The sequence below is a fragment of the Emydura macquarii genome, unplaced genomic scaffold (genome assembly GCF_026122565.2).
Source record: "Emydura macquarii macquarii isolate MOO-44397 ecotype Brisbane River unplaced genomic scaffold, CSIRO-AGI_Emac_v2 contig_2871, whole genome shotgun sequence".
NCBI classification, from domain to species: domain Eukaryota; kingdom Metazoa; phylum Chordata; order Testudines; family Chelidae; genus Emydura; species Emydura macquarii.
The window spans coordinates 252,374-265,953 of record NW_027133008.1 but is presented as its reverse complement, the minus strand read 5'-3'; the positions used below and the strand labels follow the sequence as shown (position 1 = coordinate 265,953).

At 48.7% G+C, this 13,580-nt stretch overlaps 1 protein-coding gene across 1 annotated transcript in view; it reads right to left on the bottom strand.

The window, feature by feature from the left end:
• The window catches only part of LOC137166536 (transient receptor potential cation channel subfamily V member 6-like), a 55,259-nt gene that overhangs the window by 6,137 nt on the left and 35,542 nt on the right, over positions 1-13,580 (bottom strand). Inside the window, exons 5-12 of the mRNA XM_067568307.1 lie at positions 7,003-7,101; positions 6,051-6,226; positions 5,220-5,366; positions 3,974-4,186; positions 3,030-3,116; positions 2,870-2,946; positions 2,106-2,271; positions 698-764 (exon numbers count right to left, since the gene is read on the bottom strand). Of these exons, the coding sequence (XP_067424408.1) occupies positions 698-764; positions 2,106-2,271; positions 2,870-2,946; positions 3,030-3,116; positions 3,974-4,186; positions 5,220-5,366; positions 6,051-6,226; positions 7,003-7,101 (1,032 nt within the window). The remainder of the gene's footprint in view (positions 1-697; positions 765-2,105; positions 2,272-2,869; positions 2,947-3,029; positions 3,117-3,973; positions 4,187-5,219; positions 5,367-6,050; positions 6,227-7,002; positions 7,102-13,580) is intronic.

Here is a 13,580-nt window from a genome sequence, read left to right as displayed (position 1 = left end):
GTCTCCAAAGCCCCCAGCATGACACCAAAAGGCATGACATAAAAAGGCAAAAGGCAAGAGCACCCTGCACTGCTCACACAGCACTGGAAATTCTGGAGGACAAATAAAGTTCCAGCCCATCCCCTCTGGAGTAGCGAGGTGGGCTCCTCCTTTCTGTGGGTTATTGACATTTCTTCAGAACTGGGCCAAGTCTCACCAGCCTCTAACATTTCACCCCTGTGTCCACGCTGCTGAGATCCCCCAAATAACCTGTCCTCTACAGGGCTGAACCAATAACTTCGTAGGCAGATGTGTCAGCTCATGAATGAGAGGAGAGACTGGCAGAGGGGTGGGGCAATTTGCTAAAAAAGGACCTCAGAAATGGGGAGAAAAAGGCAGGAGGAGATGGAGGCATGGATAGCCAGGGGAGGGAAAGAAGAGGGGAAATGGGACTGGCAAGTCAAAGCCCAGTGGTGAGGAGGAAACCTGTCACAGGGTGGGTCTGGGAGCTTGTGTTGTATTCTAAGATAAGCTATGATGGAGCTTGAGGACGGAGAGCCCCCTTTCTAGATAACTGTTCCATAAAACCCCATATGTTGGGGTTGGATGTTCAGGACATGGTGTCTCTCAGGGTATCCACTGAGCCCTGCTGTCTTTTAACTGGGCTTGTGTCCCCTTGCTGGCCATTAGTAGACGCTGTGTATAACATCCGACCTACCTGATGCGAAGCCGAGGATCACCACGGCCATGAGCCAGCAGAAGCGCATGAGATCTCCAAATATCATCTGCAGATGGAACAAAAGCCGCTGCCATGAGACCCACTTTCCCACAAAGACATGCCTGAGACTGAGGCTTTGTCGTCTCATTAGTCCATGTAGCCTGGCTTCCTGCCATAGCAGATCAGATCAATGGTCTACCCAGTCTTGTATCTCATGTCATGTTGGATCAGACCACTGGTCCAACTTGGCCGGAGGCAGCATGGTCCAGTAGCCGAAGCAGAGCACTGGAAGTCAAGCAGACCTGATTTCTGATCCAATGGAGTTGCTGTGCGAGCCTGGGAAATGTACGTAACCTCTCTTGCCTCAGTTTCTTCAGATATATCATATACTAATGACACCCACCCACTTTAGGAAGGTACTCTGAGCTCTGTGGATGGGAGTCCTAACTAAATACTTCAGTAGGACTAGTAGGTTAGTAGTCTGACTGCAGAATGGCGAATACTTGATATTTCAGAGGGGAGTCCGAATACCTGCATAATACTATAAGACACTGGAAATAGGGATTTCTTCTTGACCACACAGCTGCTGCTCAGCTGACAGACAGATGGACAGCCCTGGCTACAGTAGTGTCACTGCAGCTGGGTAATCTTACCCAGACAAATACCCCATTTTAAAAATATTACTAAATTGTTTGCCTCAATATTTTTTTCCAGCAGTGTTATCCATTGGACTAGCGGACCCTACATCCTGTTCCACAAGTATGACAGGAGATGAGAAATCAATCTGAACTGACCAATATTCTGAGCCAGTTTAATGACTTCTGTGTCCCTCCTGTCCATTGTACCCTTCACTCTCCTGCCTGTGCCCTATCTCACTACATGAAAGAAGAGCCTCACTTTTCCTTCATTAAAAACATCCCTCTCTCTCCACCTTATTCCCAAATCTGCTCCTACTCCCTAACTTCGAACACTCATCCACATAAAGGTTCCCCCTATTCTCCTCTGTCTTGTCTGTCTAGCATCCGATGGTCCAGGTACACCCTCAGACTGGGAAAGTGAGGTTTCCTTCACATGTCCCTCCTCACGTCAGTTCAGAGCATTGCTCCACCTGCTTCACCCCAACACCCTGCCACATAAAAAAATGCCATCTGCTGTAACGTGCTTTTCCCCTTAAAACAGCTTGCCAGATAAAAGCCAGGGAGCTCTTGCCTGGCTCCAGGAACTCGCGTCCCACTCCCGAAACTCTGGGGAAAGTGTTTCAATTCTGATGGAAGGCCCAAGATATGACCTTGGGCACATGCTGATGCCTGGCATGGTTGGATAGTTGCTGCTCAGGACCATCTTTGCTGACATCTTTATGACAGTCTCTCCCCCTCTCTCAGTCAGGCAGTGGCTGTGTCGTCCTCACCTTCTGTATCATGATGGTGAAGGGTCCCAGCATCTGAAAGCCTCGTGCGAAGTACATGACGTTGCACCAGCCCAGCACCAGGGCGAAGGACATGGGGACCACCTCTCCGGTGGTGCTGGTGAGACGCATCACCATGGTCACCAGGATCATACAGGCATAGGTGATGCTGTAGAGAATGAGGCAGAGCCAGGAGGATCAGAATCACATTTCCACCCTGTCGGGTTCCAATGCTGATAGCAGAGGATGCGGGCTCGAAAAAGCACAACAACCAATATGATTGCAAGCTAAATCGTTTATTCCATCTTGTTCTCCAGCTTATATACCTTTTTATCCTCTTTGCATACAATGGTCACACAATTGCTGATTGGCTATTATATAATTTCACACACTTAGCATGGGAACAGCTTACATATTATTGGTAGCTTCTTAGCTTACCTAACTCTCTTGTTTACGACCTTGGATACTTTCTACTATCTAGTGGATGGCGGCCAAGTCCGCGGAACTCGCCGCCAGTGAGGCGCCTGAGTGAAAGTGGCTACCTTCTAGCTTCCCTGCATGCAGCCTCACTTGACCCGGTGTCCACCACCAGGCCTGCTGTAACTTTCCACGTCTGTAGCCATCAGGTCAGTGTATAAATGATACACTCCCACACCACCCCATAACCCCCCACCTCCAATCCCTCAGGTCTCTGCCAACAACGAACACTCTGTAATGCCCCCCACCAGAAAGGAATCTGTATGAAATGAGGGGAGGTGGAACCTCACATGATGATGTGGAACGGTCCTCCCAGGATGGTTTGTCCGAAGTACTTGGTGACTCCAACTCTGAAGATATCTGGAATCTAAGTAGAACACTCTGTTCAAACTGGGGCTCAACCAGTGCACACACGCACAGAACATTGTGGAGTGATACTGATCCCCTTACCTCAAGGACCAGGATTACTATGGCTCCTATTACGGTGATCAGCTCCCCCACCAGCCTCAGATTGTCCTCGGGAGCCACATAAGATTCCTGGAAGGAGAGAAGCAGGCCCTACTCCGTCAGAAACCGTGAGGACTCTTGGGCCCCGTCTAGGCTGGAGCAAAAAGGGATTCTCCTCGCAGGCTTGCTCATGCCAGAGTCAGCTCTGCCATAGTCAGCTCTGACACTGGTTGGCTGCACAGTCACCTGGGCCAACAAGGCCTCCTCTTTTGGGTGCCCCAGTTTCTGGGTGCCCAGCTGAAGACACCTTGGGACTGATGCTGAGAGGTACTGAGCACCTGCAGTCCCCACTGAATTCTGCTGGAGTTGGGGGTGCCCACGCCTCTGAAGAATCAGCCCTAGGAAACAAGTGAGTCTCTTTACCTCAGCTCCAGCCCACCCCTGTCCACCTACCCTCTCCTCCCCCACTCTCTCGCATTTGCCCCCCTTTTCCTTCACTATTCTTTCCATGTAGCTAACCCCCTCCTACGTAAACCCTGCCCCCGCTAATGGTGGGCTGACACTCTGTTTGCCACCATCACATCGTTCACTCTGCTTCTGGACTCTACCCCTTCCCCCACGATACACCTGCCTGATCTCTTCAGACTGCAAGCTCTTTGGGTGCATGGCCCAGCACGCTGGGGATCCCGCTCTTGGCTCGCCCTCAGGCACTACCGCCGTAAACAGGATGCATGGTTATACACAGGAAGATGCTCTGCCAGCTGCCCCCTCTGAGGCAGCACTGAACCCAACTTCCCCTCACGCCGCTAGGGGACGCTGGGCTGCAGGGGCAGTGCTAGTGGCTGGCTGCACGTATTCCTTTGCCTGCACCGCCTGTCAAGTGCTTTGGGACCTTGGGCTAAAAAGCTGGGAAGAGACGTGGGGTATTAACGGTGTACGCAGTGCACCTGCAGCGGTTTCTGGATGAAGATGGTGTTGTCCCTTTCGTGTGATTTGTTGCTGTGTCGCCGTTTCAGAGGGCGGTAGACACAGCACATGGTGAAGCAAATCATGTACAGCACGTAGAACAAGGCCAGGACGCAGAAATAGGGACGCCCATATTTATTCCACTTCAGGCTCACCAACTCATTCACAGGGGTCAGATCCAGGATCCGACGGGCCTGCGAGACAAACCAGACGTCATTCGTTGTAGGGCAATGCTCTGCCCTCAAGGAGCAAACTGAGCCAGAGGCAAATCACCTCTGAGCTCATAAAACAATCACAGTATGGTACATCAAATTGACTGGGATCCTTCTATCCCTGAATCTGCCCCTTTCTGTCTGTCAGACACAGAGCAATGACTCAGAGGACATAAGCAGAGACAGAAAATGTGTCCCACTATCCCATCGGGCTCATTAATGACACTAAACCTGTCCAAAGGCACAGACTCTGGAAACACCTTGCCATGCCAATAACAAAGAGAAAATGAGAGCAAGGGAGGAAGAGAAGCAAGGAGACAAAGGCTGCAGTGCTCAAACATACCCCTCTCCCAGGACTCCACCTACCAGGCGTGAATGTCTGGTTTACAGTTTAACTCCCTTGGGGCATGCAATAATTGTGAGGCAGTCAACACACACAGACATGCGCTCTTTGTGCAGTCTATCCGATGTATGCTCTTTAGTTAATAGCCGAAGCACAGGAGAGTACAACTCACGCTACGCAATAAAACATCTCGCGCACAATCTCTCTCCCTTGGGAGTCCTTGAGGGATCATCTGTGCTCTGTCAGGCAGGCAAGCAGGCGTGCTCTCCAGCCCCTTGTCTATCCTGCCCTTGGTGAAAAATGGCTCCCTTCCCCAGTTTCTCTCTGTGTGTCCTTTTATAGACTCCTGCTGGGGTCACCTGCTTCTGTTGTTCTGCCTTTTGGTACTCTTCCATTACTTTTGGTACTCTTCCATTACTCCCAACCCCCCTCCCTTCAGGCTGGAGGAGGCAGCGCCCTCTCCCAGGGTCTGCAAACCTGTCGTCCCAAGGTGTTTTACCTCGACTGCTGGTCATTCCCCGTTGTGTCTGGCCTGACGGAGAGACATGCCACAACCCTGCTGGCTCTTGGGGTATCCACATCCACACAGGCGTTCCATGACACAGGCATTCCCAAACACAAGTTCATAAAGTCATCCGCAGCTGAGAACTCCCCTTTGTCACACCGACCTACCTCTCTTTTCTTGGTGGTGACAATGAGTTCCAAGAGAGATTGGTCATCTCCCCACGAATCGATCTCTGTGAGGTCATACAGGGTGGAGGCCAGAGGGCCAAAGGTCCACTGGACATGCTTTCTCTTCTGCATGAGATGCTGGAACATCTGGTTGGCAAGACGGGCAGAGCTGGGCTCAGACACTACCGGGGGAGGCTGTACACATTTGCCCTAACCTCCCATCACCAGTATCCCAGGACACTGAAATCCAGGACTTGCACCCCTGCTTCACACTCAGCTCCAAAAAGACTTGTCTACAGGAGCCTTGCAGACAGAGGGTTGGGCTGTGGTCTTATTAGTTCTCAAGCCAAGCACGTGTGGGTTGGGTCAGTATTTAGCAGGCAGACCCAGGTGCTATGGGTGTTACTGGTTCAGTAGGGGTGCTCTCCTTTCCAAACCAGTACATACCCAAAGCCCCAGCACAGTGTTAAATGCCATGGTGCAGTAGGGAATGTTCCCTTTTTTAAGTCACTGCCTCAGCCTGGGGCGATAGCGCTGGTGAGGTAGGAGCTGGTGTTCTTCCCCCCAAATCAGCACTGAAGCAGTCCTCCGGCATTTTCCCTTTTCCCATTTCTACTGTCAGTAGCAAAGGTTACACCTCCCCTCCAGTGACACTCTCCCGCAGTGTTACTGACACAGAGCGGTCGCTGTACACCCCCAGAGGCTGCTGCGCTTGGGTGGATGTGTGATCCCTCCACGGGATATCTGGAAAGTGCTTTCTGAGCCTTCAGACGGAGATGTTCCTCAGCAACCTCCGAAACCATGAAAGCAAAGTGCTGCGCACAAACTCACCACAGTGTTACCCTCAACCCCAGCTAGCTTGAATGGGGTGAGCCCCTCGTTGTTAGGGACCAAGTCCAGGGCTCCCAGCTCCCTTTCGCGCTTGTCGTAGGAGAGAAGGAAGTTGTACATCTGGCAGGCAACGGTCTTGTTGGGCTGGAGAACCAGGATGTGGAGAACGGTGTTCCCTGCGATGGAGAGAGAGACGAGATAATTGGTAAGATGGGAAACGCCATTCACCTCCCAAGCCTGCCAGACTCAGACAGACCCCGCTCAGTCCCGGTATAAGAGGACACTTCAGCAGTATTCTGTGTGGCTTTGCACAGTCTGAACAGGAAAAGCAGCCGCCATCTAAAGTCTTTCAATCCACAGAAAATGGGCGTGGTATTTTAGCTATGCAAAAGTCTGTTTAAGGTTCTAGCATGGGTCTAGTCATCCTGGAGCAGACAGACCATTGGTCCCGCTAGCCAGCTCTGATATTACAACCTCACCAACTGGAGGGTTTTTCCCTGGGTTTCGGACAGCATCTGTCATAATTTTGAAACACTAGTCCTGGCCATCTCATTCCCTGTGTAAATCCGGCCAGTGACGTGTCTCCCTGCAGAGGAGAGGCAGGACTCAGCTGTAACGAAGATAAAGGGGGTGAGGCTTTAATGAGGCTACTGCACACAAATGGATCCTGTGGTTTTCTCTCTCTCTGGCTCTCAGACACACACTCTGCAGCCTAGTGTTACCACTGAACAGGGTCTCCTTAAGGCCTGGTGTGGACTATGCTGTTATGGATGGGATTGCTGCTGAGTACCTTAAACTGACGTATCGCTGTCTCCCTCCCTTTGGGCCGTCTCAGTCTCACCAGCACCTTTCTTCAAGTGAGGTAACCAGCTCCAGATACAGCCCCACAAAGGAGGGGGCGTTACACACCATTCTAACAGCACCTTGAAAGATGCCACTGAACAGCTCTTACCCATGGCGTCTTGTGCTCTGACGTCAGCTCCATATTCAATGAGCAACCGGACGATCTCCTCACTTCCCGCACAGGCTGCGAAGGATAAGATGTATTCCCCTGAGGAGGAAAGAAAGGAGACAAGGGAATACATCATCCGGAGTTAAAGAGAGGAGATGGGAAAAGGGGCAAAAAACATACAAAACTAAACACATCTGCTTTCACACAGACACACACACAACTTTATGTAAAATTCCCGTGCAAATTGTGTCCCAAATGCTTTGCAGAGCTACCTAACGGGGTAGGGAGCAGAGAAATCATGAAGTACCGTCTAGGCAAGGCAGAAGAGACGGGTTTGCTGATGAGATTTTTAAAAGAGCGGGAGAGTGAATGAGGCAGAGAGATCGAGGGAGGATGTTCCAGATGGAAGAAGCCACAGAGGAGAAGGATCCAGCACCAAGAATGTGACAACAATGAGAAGATGGAGAGAGAAGGCCTATGTCACACACCTGGAGGGAGCAGGGAGGGTCTGGGGGGTGGGTAAAGAAACTATCTCTGCATGGCTGAGTGGGGAAAAGCCCCAGAGTTTGAAAAATAAGGAGAACAATCTGGAATTGGATCCAATTTGGAGCTGGATCCCAAAATGAAAGGCAAGGCAGTGGAGTGGGCTGAGGAGGTGCTGGTTTGCTCACATCTGAGAAGACATGCGGGGGCATCTTGCATGAGCTGGTGGCTGAAGAGCTGGGATTAGAGAGACCAGATAGCCGGGAATCAATGCAAAGCAAATCTAACCCTGATTTAAAACAAACCTTCTCAAGCCTCCTCCTTCATGCATACTATGGAAACAAAAGGGTCACAGACAATATTTTCAGCTCACCTTTAAGGGGATGGAGGGATTGCTTATGAAGAAGGATTAAAATAGTTAAATATAAGCTGCACTGTGGAGTTAAAGGACAACAAAGAGAGAATAGAACTGTTTACGAGTGTCTGAAGTGGAAAACACCATGGAGGAAGAGAAATTGCTCAGGGTGATAGCTGAATATAAGTCTACAGTAGGATGCAGTTGTGAAAAAGGCTCATATCATTCTGGGGTGTATGAACAGGAGTGTCGTAGGTAGGACATGGGAGGTAATTGTCCTGCTCTACTCAGCACTGGTGAGCCCTCAGTTGGAGGCCTGCATCCGTTCTGGGTTCCAGACTTTAAGAAAGATATGGACAAACTGGAGAGAGTGCAGAGAACAGCAACAAAAATGATCAGAGGTTCAGAAAACCTGACCTGTGAGGAAGGGTTAGAAAAACTGGGCATATTTAGTCTTGAGAAAAAAAGACTGAGGGGGCAACTTGCTAACAGTCTTCCAATATGTTATAAAGAGGACAGTGATCAGTTGTTCTCCAGGTCCACTGAAGGTAGGACAAGAAGTAAGGGGCTTAATCTGCAGCAAGCGAGATTTAGGAAAAACTGTCTAACTATAAGAGTAGTAAGCTCTGAAAAAGGCTTCCGAAGGAGGTTGGACAAAGACCTGTCAGGGATGATCTAGATTTACTTGGTCCTGCTTCAGTAAAGGGGGATGGACTCAATGGCTTCTCAAGATCCCTTCCAGCCCTACATTTCTGTGATTCTACGAGTCCATGAGTGAACAGGGTAAAATAGGTCAAAAGGGAAGTGCAAGCTTAATGTGAACAGAAGGTGACATTTACCCCGTGCAGAGAAAGAGCACAGGGCCCATGCACTACTTCAGTCTCAGTTAAGCCTGCAAAATAGAGTGTACGTGGTATGTAAGGAGTGCATCAGTGTTGTACTGGTCCTACTCACAAGGGTGAATTTCACCTGGAAAGGGTAAAGATTGCCCTATCTAAAGCAAGAACTAAAATACTCTGACCTCAGAGGAGCTCCTCCTGATTTACATCTCTGTGAATGAGAGCAGAATCATGTCCAATACATTTTGTTTGAAACTTTTAATCTAAATCTATCTTTATTTTTTTTAAAAGCAATCACATAGGGAGATTAGTATCTTTACTTTGGAAGTGCTCTTGCTTTCCCCACTCTGTAATTAAATAATAGCCAAGCAGATTTACAAGAGAATATTAAAACCCCTCTGGGACTGAAAGTTCAGAGATGCCAAGTTTCAGTGGGTGTGGATTATGATTTAAACAGGAATAAAACTGCATGAGGGAAGCAGAATCTCTGAGCCGCCCGTCTTAATGCACATCCACTTACCCTCTCCAGAGTGTTTCAAACTACTTTGAGTGAAAATTAATGAAGGCTCATTTTAAAATATATGATCATAAATTTCTCTGCTAGATGTGGTTTCATCACAGTCAGAAATGGGTAGTGTTGAATCTGCCTAAAGACAGTGGGGCAGAGTATGTGTAGGTATAAATCAGCGTAGCTCTAACAGTTGTGCTACTCCAATTTATGTCACCTGAGGCTCTGGACCATCAGCATCTCAAAGGAAAAGTCACTCTTTAAATATAACAATACCATAGAAGTGGATCATAGAGTTTGGAGATGGGAAAGCCTGATCCAGTTCTGAGGCCTTCACAGTCCATCTATGTTGCAGGAAATTTCCTGCCTATAGTTCCTGGACTAAAGGAGACACTCCTTTCCTGTAGGTTAGCCAGAATTGTAAGGTCCAAGGCCTATTAGGTCACATCTTATCTATATCCTCCCCCTACCACCCGGATGCCTAGCCCACAGCAGAAAAGTTCCCAACAGTAGACAGTGAATTCTGCTCAAGAGAGACAGACCAGCCTCCTGTTCAGAGACAGCCCCACTTCGCATCAAACATACAGCATGCAATTCTGCTCTGTCTTTTTTCGTATTCTCTGAGATGTTATCCTTTTTCAGTTTTAAGTGACTCCTGCTTAAGGCTTCTGCTAATGTCACAGGGCAAATATTTCACAACCTCAGAGATTCTTGCTGTTCAGAAACGTTTCCTGGTATTCAGCCTACATTTTCTCATGGCTAAATTTCACCCCTTTACTCTTAATTAGACCCTGCGGAGCATCTGTAACAATTCCTTTCTCTACTAGGCACATGCTTCAAAGATGATGGGATGAGATGAGATGCAGAGATGTTAGCCAGAGAGAGAGAGAGAGATGAACAGATGGAAGAAAGACAAATGAATAAGAGAGACAGAGGGATGGATGACAGTCAAGCCCAAGTACTTGATGGCAAGACCCTCTGGTTTCTGCAGGGCAACTGTTCAGCGAAGGGGAAATTCTGTAGCAGATTCGGATCATATTGTTTTCGGATGGACATATTCAGTGTAGAAATAATGCCATCAGCACCAAGCCCTCTTCATTATTTTTGGGACCCAGATTGTGAATTCCTTGCTCTCACTGAATAATTTTTTGCTCCATGTGTAGCCCCACTGAAATCGTGGGGACCATCTATGAAGTAAGATGCTATCCAATATAAACTGCCGCTTTGATATCAAACTTCATTCATTGTGGTGCCCTTAATTGTTATTACTTTCAGTGTTCTGCAGGATTTTGTATTGTGTAACTGACTAGGCGAGGGTGTTGAGGGAACCTGGAGGTTTTGACAGAAAGCAGCTGGGGGTCTGAGCACCTGGGAAGGAGTTGGTGGCAGTTTGGGATTAGCACATTAGTTGGATGTCTCTGCTAAAATGGTCCACTGTGAAACAGTTAAAAATGATCAGGTAGCACTCATAAGGGAATGTCAGGATTACGTTTAGCTGGGCCCTGACCCTTTAAGGATTGAAAGTCCGCTGAGGGGGCTAAAGGGGATCACTCTGGTTGCATGGCATTACCAGAGCTGCGTGTGCTCTAAGGGTATGTCTACACTGCAACGTAACCCCGCAGTTAGTGGGACTTAAATCCTCAGACCTTGGGTTTGCAAGCCCAGGGCTTGAATGTTCATACACGTCGATGGCCAGCGGTGAATGTCCATACATGTCGATGGCCACAGGTGTACAATTTCTGAAGCTGGGCCCCAAATCTGGGGCTCCAGCATCCACCCTGCAGCACACAGACCTGAGACAAACCAACTATCCCAGGCTACTGTTATTTTGGGGGACCCTGCATACCCCATTTTGCCTTGGCTTATGAAACTCTATCCTGATCTCAGAAGGCCTGGTGAAAGATGATTTAGTTACGCTCTCAGCAGGTGTGGAATGGTGCTGGAGTGTGCGTTCGGCAGACTGACGTGCCACTGGCTCTGTTTACAGCCGCAGTTGGATTCCTGTGTCATCAATGCTGTGGCTTGATGAGCTCTTCACAATCTTTGTGAAGCCAAAGGTGAGCCCTTTGCCCCTAAATGGACCTCTGATAATGGTGGGTTACTGAACCGGTATACTCAGCCAGACAGGGCAGCTGCTACAACTGGATCTGGATGCATTCGGTCAACACACATCAGGTAAGCTCTGTGCTCCCACATGATGGACTTTCATGGCCCAATGGAAGAGGGAGAATAATGTGTCTATGAATGTGCCTGGGCCTGAGCTATGTCCACAATGCAAAAGGTTGGAGTTTGTAGCTGAGTCCCACAAGGCCCAGGTTCAAACTCTCCACCCCAGCAGAGTCCTGGGAACCAGCCCCAAATCAGAATTGGGTGTAGACGGAAGGGGGTTTGGGCTGAAGCCCAACTCTTAGCCCAGACTTACGCTGCACTGCAGACATACCCTGAAGGGTCTGAGCCGCAGCGTGGCTTGTGTTACCTGTGCTCGTTTGGGTTTTTTCATACTAAGTTTACTAACGATCCAGTTTTAAAACTGCCCCTGGTCTGGGAGTGTAACACAAGTGGCCAGCACCCGCCAAAGAGGCAGAATTGCAATGGTCTGACTAACTGTCCAGGGTAGATTTACAGAGACCTGCAGCAGCAAGTCTCAGAGCCCAGGTCAAGTGACTCAAGTCTGGGGGCTAACCATAGCGGGGTAGTTGTTGGGGCTCAGGCTGGAGCTGGGGCTCTGAGACCCTCTCCCCTCACTGGGTTTCACAGCCCAAGGTCCGGCCTGTGCCTGACCTGCTACGCTGCTATTTTTAGCCCTACAGCTCAAGCCTGAGTCAGTCGACCTGGGCTCTGAGACTTGCTGCTCCAGGCTCTTTTTTTTTTTTTGTTTTTTTTGCTGTGCAGATGTACCCAGGAGAGAAACCTGAACCTGAACCTTTCGTAGGAAAACGCTGGCAGGGAAGATTTAATTCTTTGCATGTACTCTGGCTGGGGGAATTAGAAGATTTTCACATGGACATAGGAGCCCTTTAATACCTGCTAAAGGATGAGGATTTAAGAGAAGTCTGTGACTCTCTGGGTATTTCTGGGTCAAATCACAGTGAAACTGCAGCTAAAAGCCATTTTACTTTAGTCAGATGTATAAGCAGCTACTCAAATGAGCAGGAAGAGCTGGAAGATCAGAATTTGTCTGCACTCCTGGCATGAAAAGATAAGATTTTACACCTCATTGCTACAGCAATAGAATAGCAAATGGGAACAGCTGATGTAAAGACAATTCAGAAACGGCAGAGTGAAAAATTAAAATAGCTTGAAATGCATTTTCAGGCAAGCATGAAAGAAATTGAAAGACAGCCCCTGTTGGAAAATCTGTCAGCTCCACCACAGAAAACAAAACCAACTTTAACGAAAGACTTTAAACCGAGGGGAAGATTGGGAATTCCCACCAGAAGGACAGGGTAAGCCTCAGCAGTCTGGCTGATCAACTGAAAGTGGGACTCAAAAGAGGTACATTGAGACAGAGAACATGGCAGCTGTGGTTGGGGCAGTTTCCCCAGGGCTGGGCCTCAGGGGCTACTTGGAGGGAAAAACTAATCTGAGCCTGCCCAAACTGAGGGGCATCTTAAGGTTTTGTTATTATAGTCAGGAAAATGTGCATCTGAACTTTACCTGCAGCTCTCCAGAGCAACACAAGAGCCAGAACAGACACCTCAGGACTTCCTAGTCTGAGCACTTGATCTGAGACATTGTTTTCCTCACAAGAAGCTGACTCTGACCTAAAAACTGACCCTGTTTTTGAACAAAACATGTTTCCCCATTCAGTCCTGACAGGACTGCAGAATGACAATATTCACACTGTGATTCAGCTTTATTTAAAAGATAATCAGGCTGCAGATGAGACCTCCTCTGACAAGCTGCACACTGCTGTAAGTGATGAGGTAGAAAAAAAAGCAGGAGCTGGGGAATGGAAGTCCATGCGCTAAGGCAGCCGCAGGTAATTCTGTGCAGTTGCCCTACAGACCACTGGTCAGAGAGTAAAGCAGCACTTCTTCCCAAGGGAAAAGGAGTCTCTGACGCCGATGAATGAGCTAAGGCCAGTATTGATGCAATCTAAGGTGTGAAATCTGAAATTAACATACTCAAGCAAAATGTCCAGGAGTGTGACCAAAGAACTGATAATGGTATGAGCAGCCACGCAGGAAGGAAACAAGCCCAGGGAAGAGGCTGTGTTGGTTGCAGACAATCTGGCAGAGGCAGTATTTGTGACCACTGTTTCAGATGTGGCAGTAAAAAACACCACCAGTCAGGATGTGGTATAGGAAAACCACAAAAAAGCAGAGACAAAGCTGACACAGCGTCTGATTTACCAGGAGCAGCCTGCATCTGCCATCTAACGCCTAAGCAG